This window comes from Cetorhinus maximus, chromosome 2 (assembly GCF_964194155.1).
Source record: "Cetorhinus maximus chromosome 2, sCetMax3.hap1.1, whole genome shotgun sequence".
Taxonomy (NCBI): Eukaryota; Metazoa; Chordata; class Chondrichthyes; order Lamniformes; family Cetorhinidae; genus Cetorhinus; species Cetorhinus maximus.
The window spans coordinates 105,886,244-105,905,724 of record NC_135880.1 but is presented as its reverse complement, the minus strand read 5'-3'; the positions used below and the strand labels follow the sequence as shown (position 1 = coordinate 105,905,724).

At 45.2% G+C, this 19,481-nt stretch overlaps 1 protein-coding gene across 2 annotated transcripts in view; it reads right to left on the bottom strand.

Annotated features, from left to right (window-relative positions):
• Positions 1 to 6,207: 6,207 nt before the first annotated feature.
• Positions 6,208 to 19,481, bottom strand: part of LOC144696457 (solute carrier family 28 member 3-like) — a 231,588-nt gene continuing 218,314 nt past the window's right edge. For both annotated transcript variants that reach the window (XM_078567765.1, XM_078567772.1), the window contains 2 exons: positions 7,377 to 7,574; positions 6,208 to 6,809 (listed from right to left, as the gene is read on the bottom strand). In XM_078567765.1, the coding sequence (XP_078423891.1) occupies positions 6,663 to 6,809; positions 7,377 to 7,574 (345 nt within the window). In that variant the 3' untranslated portion in view covers positions 6,208 to 6,662. The remainder of the gene's footprint in view (positions 6,810 to 7,376; positions 7,575 to 19,481) is intronic.

The following is a 19,481-nucleotide window of genomic DNA, read 5'->3' as shown; positions in this document are numbered from 1 at the left end:
TGTTTGGATCGCTCAGTTGGGCTCTGCAGTACTCACCACAGAAGGTGTCCCACATAGTCGCGGTCTGTTGCGCCCTTCACAACCTGACCATTCTAAGGAGGGAATCCCTTGCCAGAGGGAGGCATGAGGGAGATTGAGAGCTCCTCGGATGATGAAAAGCAGGAAGGGCAAGAAACTGAAGAGGGAGATGAGGGTCAGCTTCCACATAAGGATGCTATTGAAGAAGCATGACGTGGAAGACGTACCTGTGCCACATTGATAGCCACAAGATTCCAGGAGGAGTAAGGTACAGGCAACAGGAGATGGCTACATTCCTCCTGCCCCTTAATGCCATGCCATGCACTGGAAGACCTTTACAGCCAGTAACATTGAGAGCAAATTCCGCATTCAGACTTGCACTTTCAACCCTCATGATTCACCATGCCCTAATATTTGGAAGGCTCAGCGGTGAACCCTGTATCCATGCACTCAGAGAAGTGAAAGTCAGCACAACAGCACAAAAGCTGCACTCAAGGAATTGATGCTGTCATCACCAACTTACTGAGAAACTTCAGCGGACAATGAGATACGCACATGGTTGGGGAGATCATCATGGTTGCAGGTCTTGTGTTTTGGCACTACCAAAGAAATCCAATTTCAGCTAACCCTCCAAGGCTATTGAGTAGGCCTACTTCCATGTTGCCTTATAAGGAGTAATGGTTACTAACGCATTTTGAACATACTTCCAATTAAAAATTTTGATACATCTTCCTGACATAACACAAGGGTAGAGAGACTATCATGAGTCAGGTAGACATCACATGAATGTGAGGCTCACAAAGGGAGGTGATCACTGAGTGGAAGCATGACTCACCCTTGCAATAAGAGAACACATAGATGTATTTGCATGATGCTTTCAAATGACGAGACCATTCTCATGAACAGCAAATGTATTTACAAATGTGCATTATATATACAGTGATTGAAAACTCATGACCCAGAAGTTATGTCAGGTTTTCTTAATTTTTCTAAACCTACCGCTACGCCTGGGTGCAGCCCCGACATCTGCAGCAGAGCTGGAGGCAGCCTGCTGACTGCTATGCCCTGTTGCTTGAGATGACCTTGGCAGACGTCCTCTGGAGGCCAAAGGCCTCGAGGGTCCTGGCCTGATAAGGATCGCCTGCTCAGGGACAGATGTTCCCTCCTCAGCCTGACCAGCTGGAGTTGATGGGGTCACAGGCATAGGGGATTCAGCACAGCTGGACACCCTTGGAGAGTCCTGTGTGGAGGTCCCTAGGGTGTCCGGCTGATGCTCATCCTCTCTGTGGGTGCCCCAGGGCCCCTCCCTGATTCATTGAGAAGGGGCACCCTGAAGGGAGGTCGAGGTGCTCCCACTCCTCTCACCAACCCACTGGTGGATCCCACCAATGCCTATAGTGATAGAGTGCAGGTCCGAGCACATATCCAGCAGAACCTGCTGGACCAAGGTCTCCAAGGCAGCCGCCAACCTTCTCATGATGACTTCGAGCTGCTCGCATGTCGGAAACACAACATCAGACAGAACGTGGACAGGCTCCTCCATCCTTCGCACTAGTCTGTTGACTGCCTCTCAAAATTCTGTCTGAGGTTTCTCCGCCTGACTCTGCATTTGCAGCATTTTTCGCCGACCACTTGCAGAGGCTCATCATCTGACTCAAACTCAGCGGCTACCTGATCTCCAGCAGTCCCCCAAATGACAGTGACCTGGGCTGTCACAGCCTCCGACTGCTGTGGAGATGTGTCATTGAAGTGTTCTCCAAGAAGTGACCTCAAGCCTAATCTAGAACTATGAGCCAACTATGTGTCTGCACTGGTGGGGGGTGCAAGTGAATACTGTGACGGATCTTCTTCTGAAGGCTCCTCAGCAACCTCCTCTGAGGTGGGCCGGGGCTGGGGCTTGTGTAGGCTCTGCTGGTGTACCTGGAACTGCTTATGCCTGTAAGAGAGAAAACATAGACTTAGTTCATGAACAGACGGAATACAAGATTGCATGTCACTCACTGTGAATGCCATGTCGTGATCAACTCATGGAGGGCTCATCTGTACTGGGCTGCTGGGAGAGGCCAATCTCGTCTTCCCCACAGGAGCGATCCTTGTCCTCCCCTGCCAGTTTGGCGACACCCTTCTCGAGGTGGGTGAGCTCCTGGATGCTGGCCATCCCTCCTCTGGTCTGGTATCTCTCCCTCCTGTTGTGGGCTCCCTCCTGTTGTGGGCAAGCTTGGCCTGCATGAAGACAAATGGGTATAATGCAATGTGAGGGATGGAGCAGAGGTTGGGAAGCATGCATGCCTCCTGTGTGTGGTGAGCCTTCCCCAGTAAGGGTGAAGGGTGGAGTTAGTGCAGCGTGATAGATGAGATGCTGGTGATGTTAAAGTGTCCCTCGCTAATATTGTGTGAGATGCCTGTGCAATGTAACCCTTTGAGTGCATGATGCCATTTTCAGAGTGTGAGATTGGAGTGAGATGAAGGTTGACTTACACTGGCAGAGCAGATGAAATCATTCATCCTTTTCCTGCACTATATGGCGTAACTGGGGCGGGTGCCCGAAGAGCTGACCTCTCCTGCGACTGCCTCCCAGGCTGGCACGGTAAGGTTGATGGGCTTCCTGGAGCCATCCCTGAGGTACAGAACATCCCAGTGTTGGCACACTCCTCTTATCAAAGCCTCAAGGGAGTCATGGCTAAACCTTGGTGCATCCTTCTTCCTGTGTGCAACCATCTTGAGACACCTCCTGGGCACAGCTGAGCTGGAGACAGTAAATGTCTGTGTTTAGGTGGCATTCAAATATGGCGCCCAGACCTTCGACCCCATTAGGTAATGGCAGGGTGGGTGAATCAATTCCCGACCTGCCATGTGATTCGGCCTATGCATAATGCATTAGCTTCCGAATGCGAAATCCAGCATGAGTTGCCGCCACTCCCACCAGTGGGAAGGTGCACAGAACCTGCCCACCACGGCATTTAGTTTCAAAATTGGAAAATCATGCTCCATGTTACTAGCCACTTATCAGCCCAAGTTTGAATATAGTCCCAGTCTTGCTACATGTGGGCATGGACTGCTTCGTTATGAGGAATTGTGAATGGAACTAAACCCTGCGCAATCATCAATGAGCAACCTTTTCTGACCTTATGATGGAGGCAAGGTTATTATTATATTGGACGGAAGGTTATTAATGAAGTGGCCCAAGACACTGCCCAGAAAAACTCCTGCCACCATGTCCTACGGCTAGGAATATCGGCCTCCATCACAAACATCTTCCTTTGTGTTAGGTATGACTCCGTCCAGTGAGGGCTTTCTCCCTGATCTCCACTGACACAGGTTTTATGAGGACTGCTCACTGGTGCCACACTCAAGTCAAATGTTTCCTTGATGCCGTTATGGTCAGGAGAGAAATAGTAGAATTATTCCCCTTTCTTTCTGCCTTTCAGATGACCGCAACAAATGTTTTAAACGAATTTGCTTGCCAATCTAGTAAGTACTTAACTGTTTAAGTGCTGTTACTGTAAAAGACACACACAGACAGGTTTTCTTGTGAGTTTCATAACAACTGATAAATAAAAATAATGAAAAACACTCCAACTCACTCTCACACATGCAACCAAGAATGTCCAAAAGAAAGTCAATCATGTACGGATCCTGTAGGCACTGAATGGCTTCAGGCTGTGTTCGGTGATTTTTCCGGATTCTGTGAAGAGACAATTTAAAACCTTGATAGACAACCTCTGGTTTATGTTGAAGATCCTGCCTGCTGACATTTGGTTGGTCAGATACGGATGGGATACACGCTTACAGAAAAGCTGGAGAGAGAGGGGTACCACGAGTTCTCTTCTCACTGCTATCCACTCATGGTCTGTCTGACTCTGGAAAAGCAGTGTCTCTTTTAAAGCAAAGGGCTTGCTTGCTATCACATGATCTCCAGTCACAAGCTAGGCAGTTATTAAATATGGTCATAGCAAGATGGGAAATCCTCATTCCAGGTCCACTGTTTACAGAGATTAGATTAAATAATCAGTGGAGCCCTCTTCTCAGCTGGGGTCCATTGTCCAAAACGATCGAGTTTAACGGCTCAGTCTGCACCCACCTGGATTGGATGTCATCTGTGAATAGTTCAGGGCATGGGCCATTCACATTAGTTTAAACTGACTGACCAGCTGGGCAACTTCTCGACAGCATGATTCCTTTCTGATAACTTTGGAATTTTCAAAGTGAAGTTATGTAAATGTTTGGCTATTTTGAGACCTGTTGCATAGCTCACTTAAAAATATTGTTGTCAATCTTTTTAAAACTTATCCTTTGGTTTCAGCCGACTTGGTAAATAAAGTCATTTTTATAAAACATGGGGCAGAATTTTTGCCCTCGGATGGCGGGCGGGCAGCCGAACGCTGCCGCCAAAACGGGGCCGGCCACCATTTTGAGTGGGCGGGCCAATTAAGGCCCGCCCAGCGGCCTTCCCGATGCTTCCTGTGAGGGGGGTGGAGGGATTCCCCATCTGTCAAAGTGCGCTCTTTCGCGCTGTCTCAGGGAGTTTACTGACAGTTAAGAAACACAGGTCATCTGGAACACAGGTCTTCAATGCTCGTGTTGGGATGTTGTTAGGTTTTGTTGCATGCTGTGTGCTCAGCCATTTCTTGCTATCACTGGCGTGAATCAAGATGGATGTGGTACATGTAAATATAAGGCAATATGATGCAAATTCCATTAAAGGTAAGATGCACAGACCACTTACAGGAGCAACTGATATCACTGAATCTGAGAGAGAATCTACAACAGACCAGCAGTAATAACAGGATTGTTATCCACTGCATAATTACAATGGCCATGTTGTAGAAGCTGCAAAAAATTGACATTATTATTCTAAGCAAAGACATGCAACCCTGTTGAAAGCAGTGACAACAAATGGGAAACAATAAAGAAATAAATTATGTCTGCTGAAAAAGCAGCAAAGTAAAAATCTGTCAACAGAAAGTAGAACAAGTGAAATTCACAGTATTAGGAAGCAGTTAGTTAATTCTGTAAAATTGTAGAACTAAGAAGCTTCTAAAAAATGAAGTACTAACTGTTAGGAAATAGATATACTTTAAGTAAGTTATATTTGTATTTTTTGAGTGTTAGGAATAAGTTTTAGCTTTGGTGTTTGAGTTTGATTTGTATTTCTGTATCTCTGTTTTAAGAAAGGTCAAATGGAGTTTTAGTTTCACTTTAAAAAGATACTTGCATTTCCAATGAGAGTTTATGACTTAAGAGGTTAAGCAAACATAAGGGTAGAAGGACTGGGCTATTGCCTAGCAATGGGTCAAGAGAGGCAGGTCCCTACCTGAGAAAAAGCTAGAAACAGCAGATTGTTTTGGAAGTTGTTTGAGTGCAGTTGGTTTTGAAAGTAGCTACCAGGAGATACTGGAGCAAAGGGGACAGATAGCTGGTCCCAAGCTAAAAAAAAGAGAGCGCAAATATCCAGGGGAGTGGGACAAGAGAAAGTCCCCAGCAGACCTTCTAGTTAAAGGAAAGACAGGAACCTGGAAAAGGCTCTGTTAAATGAAGTTAGGAGTGAGGGGCAGAGAGAAAGGCGCCAAGCTTCAGGTTTAAAGAGTCAAAAGCTGCAGAAATCAGATTTAAAGCGAGAACAGCTTGCAAGAGGCAAGAAGGTCCAAAGAGACAACTGAAGGTCTGTAACTCTTTGCTATGGGTATGTGGCGAAGTGGTACTGTTAATGGCTGAGTTAATGAGAAAGTCTGCATAGATGACAGCTTGAATGCATGTGGTGAATCAGGGGAAAGGAACATCAGGAGGAGAGTCTGAAACTCTGGAGGTGAACACTTGCAGAAGGCATCTGAGAGAAACCATCAGTTTGGGAGAAGATTCCAAGGCGAGGTCTTGGGAGAGTGGAGATTGGAAACCCTCATGTGAAAGACAGAGTGCAGTGAGACCAGTTGGCTCACAGTGTGACAAGTGTCTGGGGGGAGTTGATGAGAAATCCATAGCATCTATTTGAGGTGGCATCTGTCACTTGGTTTCAGAGTGCGGTACACCTGACCACAGGTCACCTTTTGGTTTACATGGACTGTGTACTTACTGTGGATATTTGAGTATAAGATAGCTTTTGTAACTTGTGTTATCCTTACAAATCTGTATGTCTGTAAAGGTATAGTTGTGGGTAAAGGAATACTGTAATACAGTTCAGCTTTTCTTGTTGAATAAACATTTTATTCTTTCGTTAAAAGTTCATCAGCTGATTCCTGTGATTCAGTAACTACTCTCCACGTATTTAAACAAACAAATAAAAGTTTCGATCTATCAGGATAGGTTCCACCTGGGATCAGGCTTGTCCAGGGGTAATCTCAGCTGGGGATCATAACATAACTAATAGCTTTATAATGTTCAGGGTACAAGAATGAACAAGAGTGAATTAGTAGAAGGATACATTTTCAAACTATACATTTCCAGCTTGGTGTCATATCCTCTTGGAACACACATCAGTAAATCACATGTATGCAACAGTAATTTGAAGTACTGCATCAGAAAACACAATTAAAGAATTTACCTTATAGTCTCATAATTTGGAATGGTTGAATGAGTGAATCTGATGTCTGCTTTGACAACATAGAGTGAAATTGAGTTGTTCAAATACAGTACCTAATTTACCAATATCACCTAATAATTTCAAAGCACATCTCTTTCTGTAAGTACACATTAAGAGCAAATAAAAACTTACACAGTCCTCCTATCACAATACCAATAGAACCAAAGTTAGCAAATCCACACAGAGCGTATGTAGCAATAGCTTCGGAACGTATCTATAAAAGAGCCAAAAAGTTAAGAAAATGAATACTTGATTATTCTGTAAAAAGGCCATAATATTCTTGTGATACTGTACTTGAATTTCCTCATATAGAGCAAAATAGTTTTGAATTTACAAAATGGAACAAATTATTTGAGGAAAAGATTTAATACTAAAAGAGTGAAGTATGAAATATTGTTGAGTTTCCTAATTCACGTTTACAAGTATGGGTATTGCTCATATTATTGTCACCTATTTCACTTTGCATGCCACGATAGCAGTCACACGCTATTGCAGAACTGGGACACATCTCCAGCATGGCTAGACTTTCTCCCATCATAAAGATCTTGACCTTGGCCAATCTTTCCACATTGGGTAACTTCAATTCATTTTGTTACTGGTTAATTTACTGGTAATGAATATAGGTATTGACCCTTGAGCGTATTACAGTTATGTGCTAGTTAACAAAAGCAGGTCTTGTGTGATGAACAAGAATAATATCCTTTTGATTAGTTAGACAAAAATAAGTATGATAATGCTTTTATTAGTACAATATCATACAGAAATAATTATATTTACTTACTGACAAATACTGCTTCATACCATCAATATACTCAAGTTTGCCTTCAATTCTTCTGGCAATCAGCACAGATAACCTTTCATAAGCTACAAATTCATTGAAGAAAGTTTTCACTCCGAGGAGCTCAGCGACCATAAAGCTGTCATTCCAGTCTACTCCCATCATAAAGGCCAACGGCATGAAGACATAGGAACAAATTAGCTGGAAGAAACGTTGCATAACATTGAATTAAGTACTCCATTGCATCCATGCAGTTTCTCCTTTTCCATCCCATCTATTCAGATGATGCAACCTTCCACACTAGTGCTTTCGATATGTCTCCCTTCCTCCATGGTGGTTGACAAAGCCTCAGCCATTTCCATTTTATTTCAAACACTTCTGCTCTCACCCCTTCTCCCTCCCTCCCAGAACCATGATAGGGTTTCCTTTGTTCTCACCTTTCACCCACTAGTCCCATATTCAACGGATCATCCTCCAACATTTCCGTTACCTCAAGCATGATGCCACCATCAAGAATATCTTCCCCACCCCTTTAAGAATTTCAAAGAGACCATTCCCTCTGCGACATACTAGTCCATTCCTCAGTCATCTTCAACACCCCTCCCTTTCCTACAGCACCCTTCCATACAGGGAAAGCAAGGCCTGTCCTTTTACCTCCTCCCTTCTCACCATCAAAGACCAAAAACTCCCCTTCCAAGTGAAACAGTTATTGACTAGTGTTTCTTTCAATTTTGTTTACCATACACATTGCTGATGGTGTGGTCTCCCCTACATTGGAGAAAAAAAATGCAGGATGGGTGACCACTTTGTGGAACACTTCCATTCAGTTTGCAAGCATGACCCCGACTTTCCAGTTGCCTAGCATTTTAATTCTCTACCTTGCTCCCAGTCTGACCTTTCTGTCCTTAGCCTGCTGCAGTGTTCCAATGAATGTCAGCGCAAGCTTGTGGAATAGCACCTCACCTTTCTTCTGAACTCAACAATGGTTAGATCATAAAATCTGCCCCCATTTTGTTTTTGGCTTTTTTGTTGGTTCGTTTTTTTTCTCGTTTCTTTCTTAAATCCGTTACTTTACATTTGGAAGGCCACTATCCTGCCATTCACAACTCCTCTATACGTGTTTCTGTTTCATTACTTGTTCCATTACCTTTCCCTTTAGCTTTGTACCATGAAAGCTTTTGAAATTAAATCTCTTTTGCTCCCCAGCCTGTCAGAGACCTTCTCTTTGGTTTACTGAAAAGAGGGACATGTTCCCAAAGCTTTAAGTCTTGGACTCATCAGGACAAACACAAGAACGCCAAATTTCAAATGATCGCAACAATTTACGCTACAGGAGAAAAGGATGCTGATCAGTTGGCAAGCCAACTCTGATTGGCTGAGGAGTTGCCATGGAGGAAACATGGGGAACTATAGACTTCCCAAACTCCAATATAATTCAAAAAAGGCACAAAGTTTGAACATAATCCTTTTGTTTGCAGAAAACATATGAATGTATGTCACTTCTAGCGAGTGTAAATGAGCCACATTACGAGCTTGACTGATTATCTTAAATTGGTTGCGAGTGTAGCTATTAGCACACTTGAGATTGTTCACAAGTGCTAACCAATCGCAGAATCACATCTAACAGTAGACAGTTTGTTTTGGGTTTTGTAAGCTCGGTTGAGCAAAGTATGTTCTCTGCTTATTATGAACAACTAAAGGAACATGCTGTTTGATTTGATCAGCCATTCATTGGGATGTACGGCCTATGTACCTGACATCGCACTGGCACTGAAATTTATACACGACATTGCTCAATTGTGTGGTAGGCAGAACATCTTTTTGGACTGCGGGCAGCAACCTGTTAGTGGAAAATATTACTTGTGTAGCCACTGCATAGAGGCAGCGTGCTTGCTTTATCTGTTCAAATTTTGGTGATGCTGTGCCTTTCCAGGGCAATTTGAGACAGACTGGGTAATTTTCAGATCTGAAAGTGGCACATTTGCATGACACACAGCCAACAATGATCTGATCAGGATAGCCAATGTCCCACATGATAGCTTTGATGTGCTCTATTTCAGCATCAAGCTTGCAAGGTGAGAAAACGGCTAGGGCCATATTTACAAGGTTCTGATAAGGCCATTCTTATAGCCAGTGGAGCTATAAGAATCAGCATATTGACTGGTGAAAGTTGGCTTGCAGTAGACAGTAGTGGAAAACCCATTAGAGGGTTTCTTAACTAGCACATTGAGGAAAAGAAGCACGTTAAACTGCTCCATCTCAAAAGTGAATTGGAGCGCAGGATGGAGTGTATTAAGGTGAGGTAATCCTTATACGTGACTGCAGATTCAAAGATTACAAATGTATTATCTACGTATCAGAAATATGCACGGGGTAGGTTAGGGTATCATTCCATCAAAAACGTGTGTCTCTGGAAACTGACGAAAATGCTAGTAAGCACTGGACCTAGAAGGGGTCTCATGGCCACACTATTGATTTGGGCATATGTGGTGTCATTAAAAGTGAATTTGACTGTGTGAGTTGCTTAGTTCATTAGTTCAATGAATACAGATTTAGAAAATGGTGACGCATCTGTACTGCCATGATATGGAAATGCAGTGCAAATGTCGCAATGTTGAGCGAGCACATGGGCAAGGCATTGCTATCAGTTTGAAGGACACATATAGTCTTCGCAAAAGTGGAAGAATCCATGTATGCAATATGTATGAATTTCAGTGGTGGTGCAATGCCAGGTACATAGGCCGTATGTCCCAACTCAGCCAACTCGAGTTTACAAAACCCAAAACAAAATGTCTACTGTTAGATATGGTTCCTCGATTGGGCAGCACTTGCTGAACAATCCTGAGTATACTAATAGCTACACTAAGAACCAATTTAAGATAATCAATCAGTTGAGCTCATAACGTGGCTCATTTATACCTGCTAGAAGCAACATACATTCATATGCAGAGACCTGTTCTCTACAAACAGTGCTTCCACTAACAGTATCAGTAAAAGAAAGTTAAAGGCACACTCAACCTGAAAATTGGATGCTTAACTTTTTAAATAGCACTAGTGGTAGGGAAGGGAGGGGCTTTATGTGGCTGAACACATGTTCAGCTAGGAGTGATTAAAAGAGGGTGTTAACTGTACCTGCACAGTACAAAATGGCATATCATGCAACTAATCAGCATTTGACACTGATTGATATCACAATCCACCAACTCTGCATACTTTCAACGCATGCATGGTATGTCTGAGCTATCTCCCTTACAGTCTGTGCACCATGTGAGCCGTGTCAGAAGTGGCCAGGTGCATCTCAGCGATGTCTTTGCAGTTGCTTGCTTCCATATAGCACCAACATCAGCACTGCCGGCACCAGTGGTGCTACGAAGCACAATTTCTCGGCCCAGATCTCTCATCACCTTAGTAAGGATTGTTCCATTATAATGAAATCTATCATTTGTTTTCTCTCCCAAACTCCAGTCAAAACAATGTTCCTACCATCTAATTTCAATACCTTAGTCTAAGCCCAAAATTCTTGGTGCCCCACTGCAGTGCTGGCAATTTAGCCTAACTCCACATTCCAGAGATAGTAATATTCCCATGGAAAAGTGAATACCTGTCGCACTTCTGATCCTCGGCTAGTATCTATCATTGAAGCAGTAATTTCAGAGCTGCAACTTAATGAAAGGGAAGAACTTGTATTTATATTGCAACTTGCACAACATCAGGACATCCAAAAGCATTTTACAGCCAATTAAATATTTTTGAAGTGTGATCACTGTTGTTATGCAGGAAATACTGCACCAAATTCACACAATGCCAGGTCCCAAAAACAGAGGTAGATGGCCAGATAAGCTGTCCAGATCATGGGATGTCAGGTGAGGGATACATATTTGCCATTGGGAGAACTCCCCTGCGCTTTTTAATGGAATTTTTTATAGTCCGCCAAAAGACAATAACTTCAAGAGCGTAGTGCTCGCTCAGTACAGTACTTAGGTGCCAGCCTGGATCATTAAATTACATAGAATATATAGCACAAAACAGACCATTTCACCCAACCATCCATGCCAACACTTATGCTCGACTTGAGCCCCCTCACATCCTCCTTCATCTAACCATCAGCTATTTCTTTCTCTCTCATATGCTTATCTAACTTCTCTTAAATGCATCTATAATATTTGCCTTAATTTCTCCCTGTGGTATTGAGTTCCATATTCTCACCACTCTTTGTGTAAAGAAGTTCCTTCTGAATTCCTTGTTTGATTTCCTGGTGACTTTCTCATACCGGTGGCTTCTGGATTTGCTCTTCCCCATAAATGGAAACACTGTCTTTTTGATCGGAATTGTCCCAGTTTTACACTAAGTGAGGTAGCAGGCGGCAAAGAGAACATTTTACATGCCAGCTGCAATGGCGGCTTTTCACCCATATTATCCCAATTCTGCCTGATTATTATTGCATTCCTGGGAAACACACTGTTTCGATGGCAGGCAGGCAGGCTCTCATTCACCCACCACATGATCATCTCACCGCTTCCTGAGACCGGGTGCCATATTTAAAGTGCAGCCATGTGCACACATCTTAGTGCTTCCGGACCAGGACTGCTGCACAGAAGACAAGGCTCCAAAAGGCAAGAAGACTGCAGCCCCCCAATTAATTGAGGACTCCCTCAAGCACCTTTTAGACGCAGTGGAGGGCAGCCATGATGTCCTCTATGCCTGCTCAGGGCCAAGGACAGCAATCAAGATCACCAATCTAGTATGGGAGGTGGTGACAATAGTGGTCAGCGCCTACGCCTTGCAAAAGAGGACAGCCACCCAGTGCTGAAAGAGGATGAATGGTCTCATCTGTTCCACCAAGGTAAATCACACTTCTCAGCACTCTCAACTCACACACTCACAAACCAATCACACATCCACAGGGATCTCATACCTCAAGGGACAACACCACTAACTCTCTCACACATCCTCACGTCTCCATCAGACTCATTCTCTCGCACTCGCGTCCTCATCCCATCCATGGCTCCGCTTACCACACAAACATTCCACACAGTGTCATGTGTCCTGCTCACACTCTCTCCATCTATTTTAATGCAGTAGAAGCTGGTTCAAAGCAGCAGGGGGAGGTCCCAGACCGGGGATGGAGTGGCCCACATTAGCCCCTCACTCAGTTTGAGGAGTGTGTCATCGCGTTGACTGGTGAGGACGTGGACCGTGCCTGCAGCAACGGTGAGGTCGGCAGCGAACACCTACGTCAGGATCCTGCACCACATCATCCCTCGCTCAACGCAACTGCGAGTTCTCTCTCTCCTGTTTTTGACACTGCTGTCATACTCTAATCATCTCTACTTTGGTTCACAGGGAGCTCTGCCAAGCAACCGACACCTTCAGCCAGCCAGTCCCTGAGCTCCATCCAGGTCCTCACCTCCAGCCAAGAGAACTCCTCCTTCACTGAAGAGCTGGAAATAAGCAGCCTGGAAGATCTGTCACAGCGCTTACCCACACCCTCCACCAGCACAGAGAGGCAAACCTCGTTAGGACCTAGATCTAGAGCAGGCTCAGGTTCACAATCTGGTGGTCACCGCACAAACACGCATTTGCAGCAGGAGGAGACAGGTTCAGCCAAGGTCCTCGGCACTCGGAGGACTGTTGAGGAAGAGGAATCTGTGAGTCCAAGTCAGATGACGAGCCTCCGGATTCAGCCTTCCAACTCATCCTGGAGAATCAGCAGAATGCAGGGGGACATCATGCAGAACTATTGGAAGCCCTTAACAGAGTGGCACACGTGTTGGAGGAGTGTGTCCGTCAGCTCTCTGATAAAATGGTGCCCACATGTGCATGTGTAGAGTTTGCCATGGGAAGGGTGGTGGGTGCCATGGAGGCCCTGGTCCAGCAGAACATGGAGATGCGCGCAGACCTGCACTCCATCGTGTTAGCCGGGGCAAGTTCCTGCAGTGGCAATGCGAAAGGAAAATGGGGCACCTTGATGTCCCTACAGGTGCTTCTTCCCCTCAAGGAGTCAGGCCAGGGCCCTCGGGCACCCGAAGGGGGAAGAGGGCCAGCTGGACACCCCTGCATCATCCATTTAGGAATCTCAGAGGCTGTCCTCTCCCTCCGAGATCCCTTTACCTGAATAATGTACAATGGTGTATTTTAGCTTCATTTACAGGCTTCGCAAGTCCTCCCACTGCATCTCTCCTTCCCCCAACCGACTTGCAGTTTAGTAACACGCAACTGGCCTACGAATGATTCTGAAGGGAGAAGTATGTGTTTGTGGCACAGCCTTTCGGAGCCTCATGCAAGTACTCTCCCATGCACACGGATCCTTCTTCCATCAACTCATCTCAATATCCGGAGCATTTTCAATACTGCCTACTGGGGTTCTCTTTCAGTTGTCCGTCTGAGCTGACCTGCATCTCTAAGCACCCACTGATCATACCCACATGCAGCACCTGTTCCTGCCCACCACAAGTCTCCTTTCACTTTTGGATTTACAAGCATGATGCATTTAACATTCTTCTTTAGCTCCCCCTTCCTTTCCCCTCCCCAGTCACCTGCGTCCTTTCCCCCATCACTGTCGACCTCTGGCATCACCTTCGACCTCCCCAATGTCACTTACCACACCTTCCCAAAAATCCCACCCCCATCCACATTAACCGCCCTGACCTCTTCTTTCCACCCCCAGGGTCCATGTCTGCCTCTGAGGCCCCACCAACCACCCACACCATCCATTTTGCCGATGCTATCTCACCCTCTCCCTCCCACCCCACCAGCTCACTCTGCCCTCTACCGTTCTCACCATTCTCTCCTACCATGCCCACCCTCATTTTGCTCTCCAGGAGGCAGTCATCGACTCCACAAAGCCCTCCATTGCACGTTTACCTGGGCATTCCCCCCCCTACTCCAGACTCTTTCCTCCCCCAAGACTCCTCCCCCACTCTGGACTCCTCCCTCTCTCCCTCCCTCCAAATTCCTTCCTTTACACCTTCCTCCCCCTTATACCAACCTCCCCAGTTGCTGTATTCTCCCCCGTTACCCCTTCTTCCCCTGTACTCCTGTGCCCCCCTCCAATCTCATCCCTGACACCTTTGTTCCCCTCCTGCCAACCTCACCCTCCCAACACCTTTGCTCCCCCACAACCTGACCCATCTGACACCTTCGTTCCCCCCTTCTAACCTCACCCTCTCAACACCTTCGCTCCCCAACTTCCAACCTCATCCCCCCGACACCTTTGTTCCCCCACTTCTAAACTGATCCGCAACCTCACGCCTCACCCCCCCCCCCACCACCCCCCAACTGATACACCATCCTTTTCCACCCATCAGTACATCGTCTTCTCCAACTCACAGCTGGACCTTTCTCTCCACCCCCTCAACAATTATCCGTAGCAGTCCACAGCCAAGACACTAAGTCCCGAAGCAGACCCTAAGCAGTGATTTCCACCTTCCATGAGCTACTTCGCAGCAGAGCCATGTCCATGAGGATCTACCCAGCATGCGATGGACGCTCCTCTAGGGTCCCGTTGTAGTCGGGCTCCACCATCGTCTGCTCCTCGGGTGTCTGCAGTGTGAGCAAGGCCCTGACAGTAAGTCCCAACTTCTGGACATCACTCTTGTCATACATGTTCTGCACTTGCATGTTTACCTGCTGACATGGCAGTAAATTTGATGTTGGGGGATGATTCTGGCGAGTTGGGCTTATAATGATATGCATATGTATTGCAATGAAGTTCCCAACATCCGGCGGCAGGAAACGCAGCCCGCCATTGATGGGCGGAGCGGACGGTTGCAAGTGTGTTTCACGATGGTTTGAAACCAATTTTTGGCCTTCCTGCCATATTGTCTGCTCATGCCCATTATGACACCCGATGCCAGCAGGCATGGACAATTCCGCCCTTTGTCTGCTCTGTCAAACCTTTCATAATTTTAAAGACCTTGATTAGGTCACTTCTCAGTCTTCTCTTTCAAGAGACCCGGGCTTTTTACACTTGCCTGATGGATATAATTTTATAGTTCTGGTATTATCCTTGTAAATATTTTTTGTACCTTCCCCAGTTCCTCTATAGCTGCATCATTTAGGTTTCCATTGTACTGGGAGCAGATAAAACAGAAGTGAGATTTCTAGTGAATACCATCATCCCATCTCTTCTAATGTCAGCACTAGAAATTTTAGTAATGCATAAGAGATGTGGCAGAAATCTGGCAGAATTTGGTCCTGCTCCAAATTCTGTTCATTCCTCACCTGTGTAAAATGGGTAATTAATCTTGTTTTGCTGCCAAGATGATTTTTCTGTTAAGTTTTTGTACCATCATTAATGTACATTGCCCCACCAGTGGCAAGGGCAAATAGTTATATCGCATGTGATGCTTCCCCCCACTTACCACGATAATCACTATTTAATGAAAGGAATATTTGTCATTGACCAGAGGGCCAATTATTGAATAGCTCTCTCTTTTTTCCCCCTGTGACATTAACACTAACTTCAAGAATGTTGCTATATTATATGACATCAAGTGTTTCTCCTTTTTAGCTTGAGAAGAGTAAAGAGGAGAAGAAAATATAGCACTTTGTTGCATTGTTGCACAGGCAATTATCAAAGCTGATTGGTACACAGCAAGGTTCCTCAAGTAGAAAATAGTTAGTGATGTTGGCTCAGGGAAGATTTGTCCATGACACTAGGATGACAGCAACTGGATTTAATTTTACATTTACCTGAGAGGCACAGAAGACATGGCCTCAAAAGACAAGAAGACTGCAGCCCCCCAATTCTGTGACGCATCCCTGGGACGCTTTCTGGACACCATTGGAGCCCGTCGCAATGTCCTCTACCTCTGCTCTGGCTGCAGGAGACCCATCAGTGTCACCACTCCAGCTTGGGAGGCAGCGACAGTGGTGGTCAGTGCCAATGCTGCACAGAAGAGGTTCGCCATCCAGCGCAGAAAGAGGATGAATGATCTCTTCCGTGCCACCAGGGTAAGGCAACTATCTTTTCACTCTAAACTCACACTCAGAAGCCCATCACACATTCACTGGCATCTCACTCACTGCCAGCTCAAGGGACATCACCACTCACTGTCTCACACACATCCTCACATCTCCATTTGGCCTCCTCAGCCCTCACACTCTTGAGGACTCTTGCACAGGTCAACATGTGTCCCCACAGACACCCTGGGATACCCCCCTTCCCCAGTAATGCCCTAGCCCTGAAGCCTCTTCCCTTGCCTGAGGCCACTTCTCCCCCTTCCCCAAGCAAGCCATAGCCCTGCAGCCATTGAAAAGCCACCCCTGCTTTACAGCTGGTCTCATAAGTAAAAACCTGCCCGTGAGCCCCCTCTAAAAGTGATGTGGTGCTGTCTGTGAAGACTGCTGCTGATGATCGCGAGTGCTGCCTGAAGGTGGACAAACAAGCCTCAACGTTCCGAGTGAAGTGCAACTCACCAGCTGCACGTCACTTACGTTCAGTTATGAAACATGTTGGCATGCAATCACGTTGACATGCCCAGATGATCCAGTAGCGGGGGATGATTCTGGCGAGCAGGGCTTATAATGATATGCAGATGTATTAAAATGAAGTTCTTGATGTCCGGCAGCGGGAAAGGCGGCCCGCCGTTGACGGGCGGAGTGGATGATTGCAAACTGGTTTCACGATGTTGTGAAACCAATTTTTGGCGTTCCCAACATATTGTCCACTCACACCCACCATGACACATGACGCCAATGGGCAGAGAAAATTCTGCCCAGAGTTTTGAAGACTTTGTGACTAAGATTGATAATATATATATTAAGTGGACTGCTACCAGTTCATAAGATCTATCTTGCTTGTATCTGGCATTTAATGTGTAATTTTTATTTTATAACAAACCACAATTTGCCTTTTATTTCATGTTTAACTTATGTTTATTATATTTAGTGTTTGCTTTGCTTGACTCTTGTATAGTAAACATTGTTTAAACAATGGAATCTTGTGGCTTCATCCCTTAAAGTTGTTTCAGATATCTAGTTCGTAATTCAAATGTTTTAGATTATAGCTTTCCACTTAGGAATTAAAGTTTCAACTGTAGAAACATTGGAGCATCTGGTTGAAAAACTAGTTAAAAAATCTGGGCCTGAATTTTTCAGGCGGTGGGCGGGCTCAGCAGCAGCAGGTGAGGGCGGTCATGGAGCCGAACGCCACCCGTGATCAGCTCTGTGCCATCATTTTACACGGGCGGGCCAATTAAGGCCCACCCAGCGTAAGATGTGAGCCATGACACTCAGTGCTATTTGTACAGGCTGGGGGGGGGCAAGGAGAGAGAGAGTCAGGGCCAGCGCTCTTTCACGCATGTAAATAATGAATAAAAGGTTTAAAAATTCATTTAAACATGGCCCCGATGGGACATGTTTTTATATTTATGAAAAATTTTCTATTTAAGTAATAAAAGCTTTAGGAAACCTCATCCCGCTCATGGATGAGGTTTCTTAAAAAATGCGAAGGTCACTTGGCCTTTTCGTCTGCCTGCCAACTTTAAGGCTGGACGGGCAGCATTGACAATTACATTAGTCAGTTCCTTAATGGCCTTAATAGGCTGTTTATATATCGGTGGATGCATAGCCGACTCCAGCGTGCGCCCACCGAGTGAAACATCGCGAGACAGCGCAATGACGTCAGGACACACGCCGGACATCATCGCATGTCATTTTACACGTCGGCGTGTCGGGCCCACCGCCGCACACCGACTGAAAAATCCTGCCCCTGATGTAAAAACAAGCCTGAGTTTATTACATTTAAAAGGTACCGTGTTAATCTTACAAGGTCAGGGTTGAAAGTGAAAATAACGTAAACAATGGGTGACCCACTTCTGGGCCTCTTCGTGGAGCTAGGGAATATGGAAAGAAGGCAATTACACCTATTAGGAATATGCATTATTCATATGGGCTGCAGATCAGAAAGTTGTGTTGAAGGTAAAACAATTCATGCACATTTCTGTTTGAGACCATCCCAAAGCACGCCACACTGTCACAGAGGTGGGATGTGGGGGTAGAAGGTTCTTTTGTTTAAGTTACCTGAGTGTTTGTTCAGAAATCAGGCAGTTGCAGTATTTGGTTTGTTGTAACTGCAGCTCACTGAGTTGGGAGAGCCAATGGAAATAAATAGCTGCCAGGCCTGCATCTTAAACAGATAAAATGCTAACTTTATTGTTCACTGCACAAAATGCAGATGAGGCTTGAGCTCACATTGGAATTTGTAAGGAAAAGATGCTGGAATATTTGCCTAGCTTGAAGCTAGAGAAAAAAAACTACAGTGGTCACCATAGAGCCTTGTGGTAGAAGGCAGTTAGCTTGGAAGCAGTCAGCATAGTCAGTCAGCTTGAAATAGGCAGAGAACTATCATCTGCCAGGAGCTTGGAATCAGCTGTGGGGCCAGGAATTGTTGGAGCAGAGAGGGCCAATAGGAACCAGGGGTGTTCCTCATTTTTAAATCTCTAAGCAAGAATGCAGTGAAGCCTATGCTTGAGCTGAGAAGTCCACAGTTGTGAGGTTTTGAAGAGAATTTGGAGGATTGCTTAGCCAAATGCTAATGGAAGGATCCCCATGAAATTTCACACTTCGGAGATTAGCTGGAATACTGAGGAGAAATCAGAGTGACTTCTGGGGGATGTGGCATACCTTCAAATTGGTCCTAGGAAAAGTGAATGAATCTTCAAGATTCTTGTGATGTATAAGGGAACTCATGGGGGGGAAGCAAAAAGTAGAACTAAGTTCACAGCATAAGTAGTAATAAACTGTGGTGTTAAATTAATAGTGATTGCTTTGCTCAATTCTTTTTATATACAGTAACGTTTGTTTTTGTGTAAAACTGTGAAATCTTGTGGCATAGTTCTGTCAGCTAATTGGAAGGTGTTTGAATTTCTCTATGTTAAAAGTCCCAAACAGGATCTTAACACAGTAAATAACTGGGATTTTGGATTTTGTCTTTTAAAAAAAAGTTACTGGTCTTGACCAAGATTAGAACAAAATTGGGGGCTCTTTGTGGAATTTTAAATCCACAGATGTGCTGGGATTTGCTAAAATTTAACATAATAGGATTTTACTGTACCAATTGGAAAGCAGAACGGCTTTATTAATTGCTGAAGCTTTTCTTGAGAA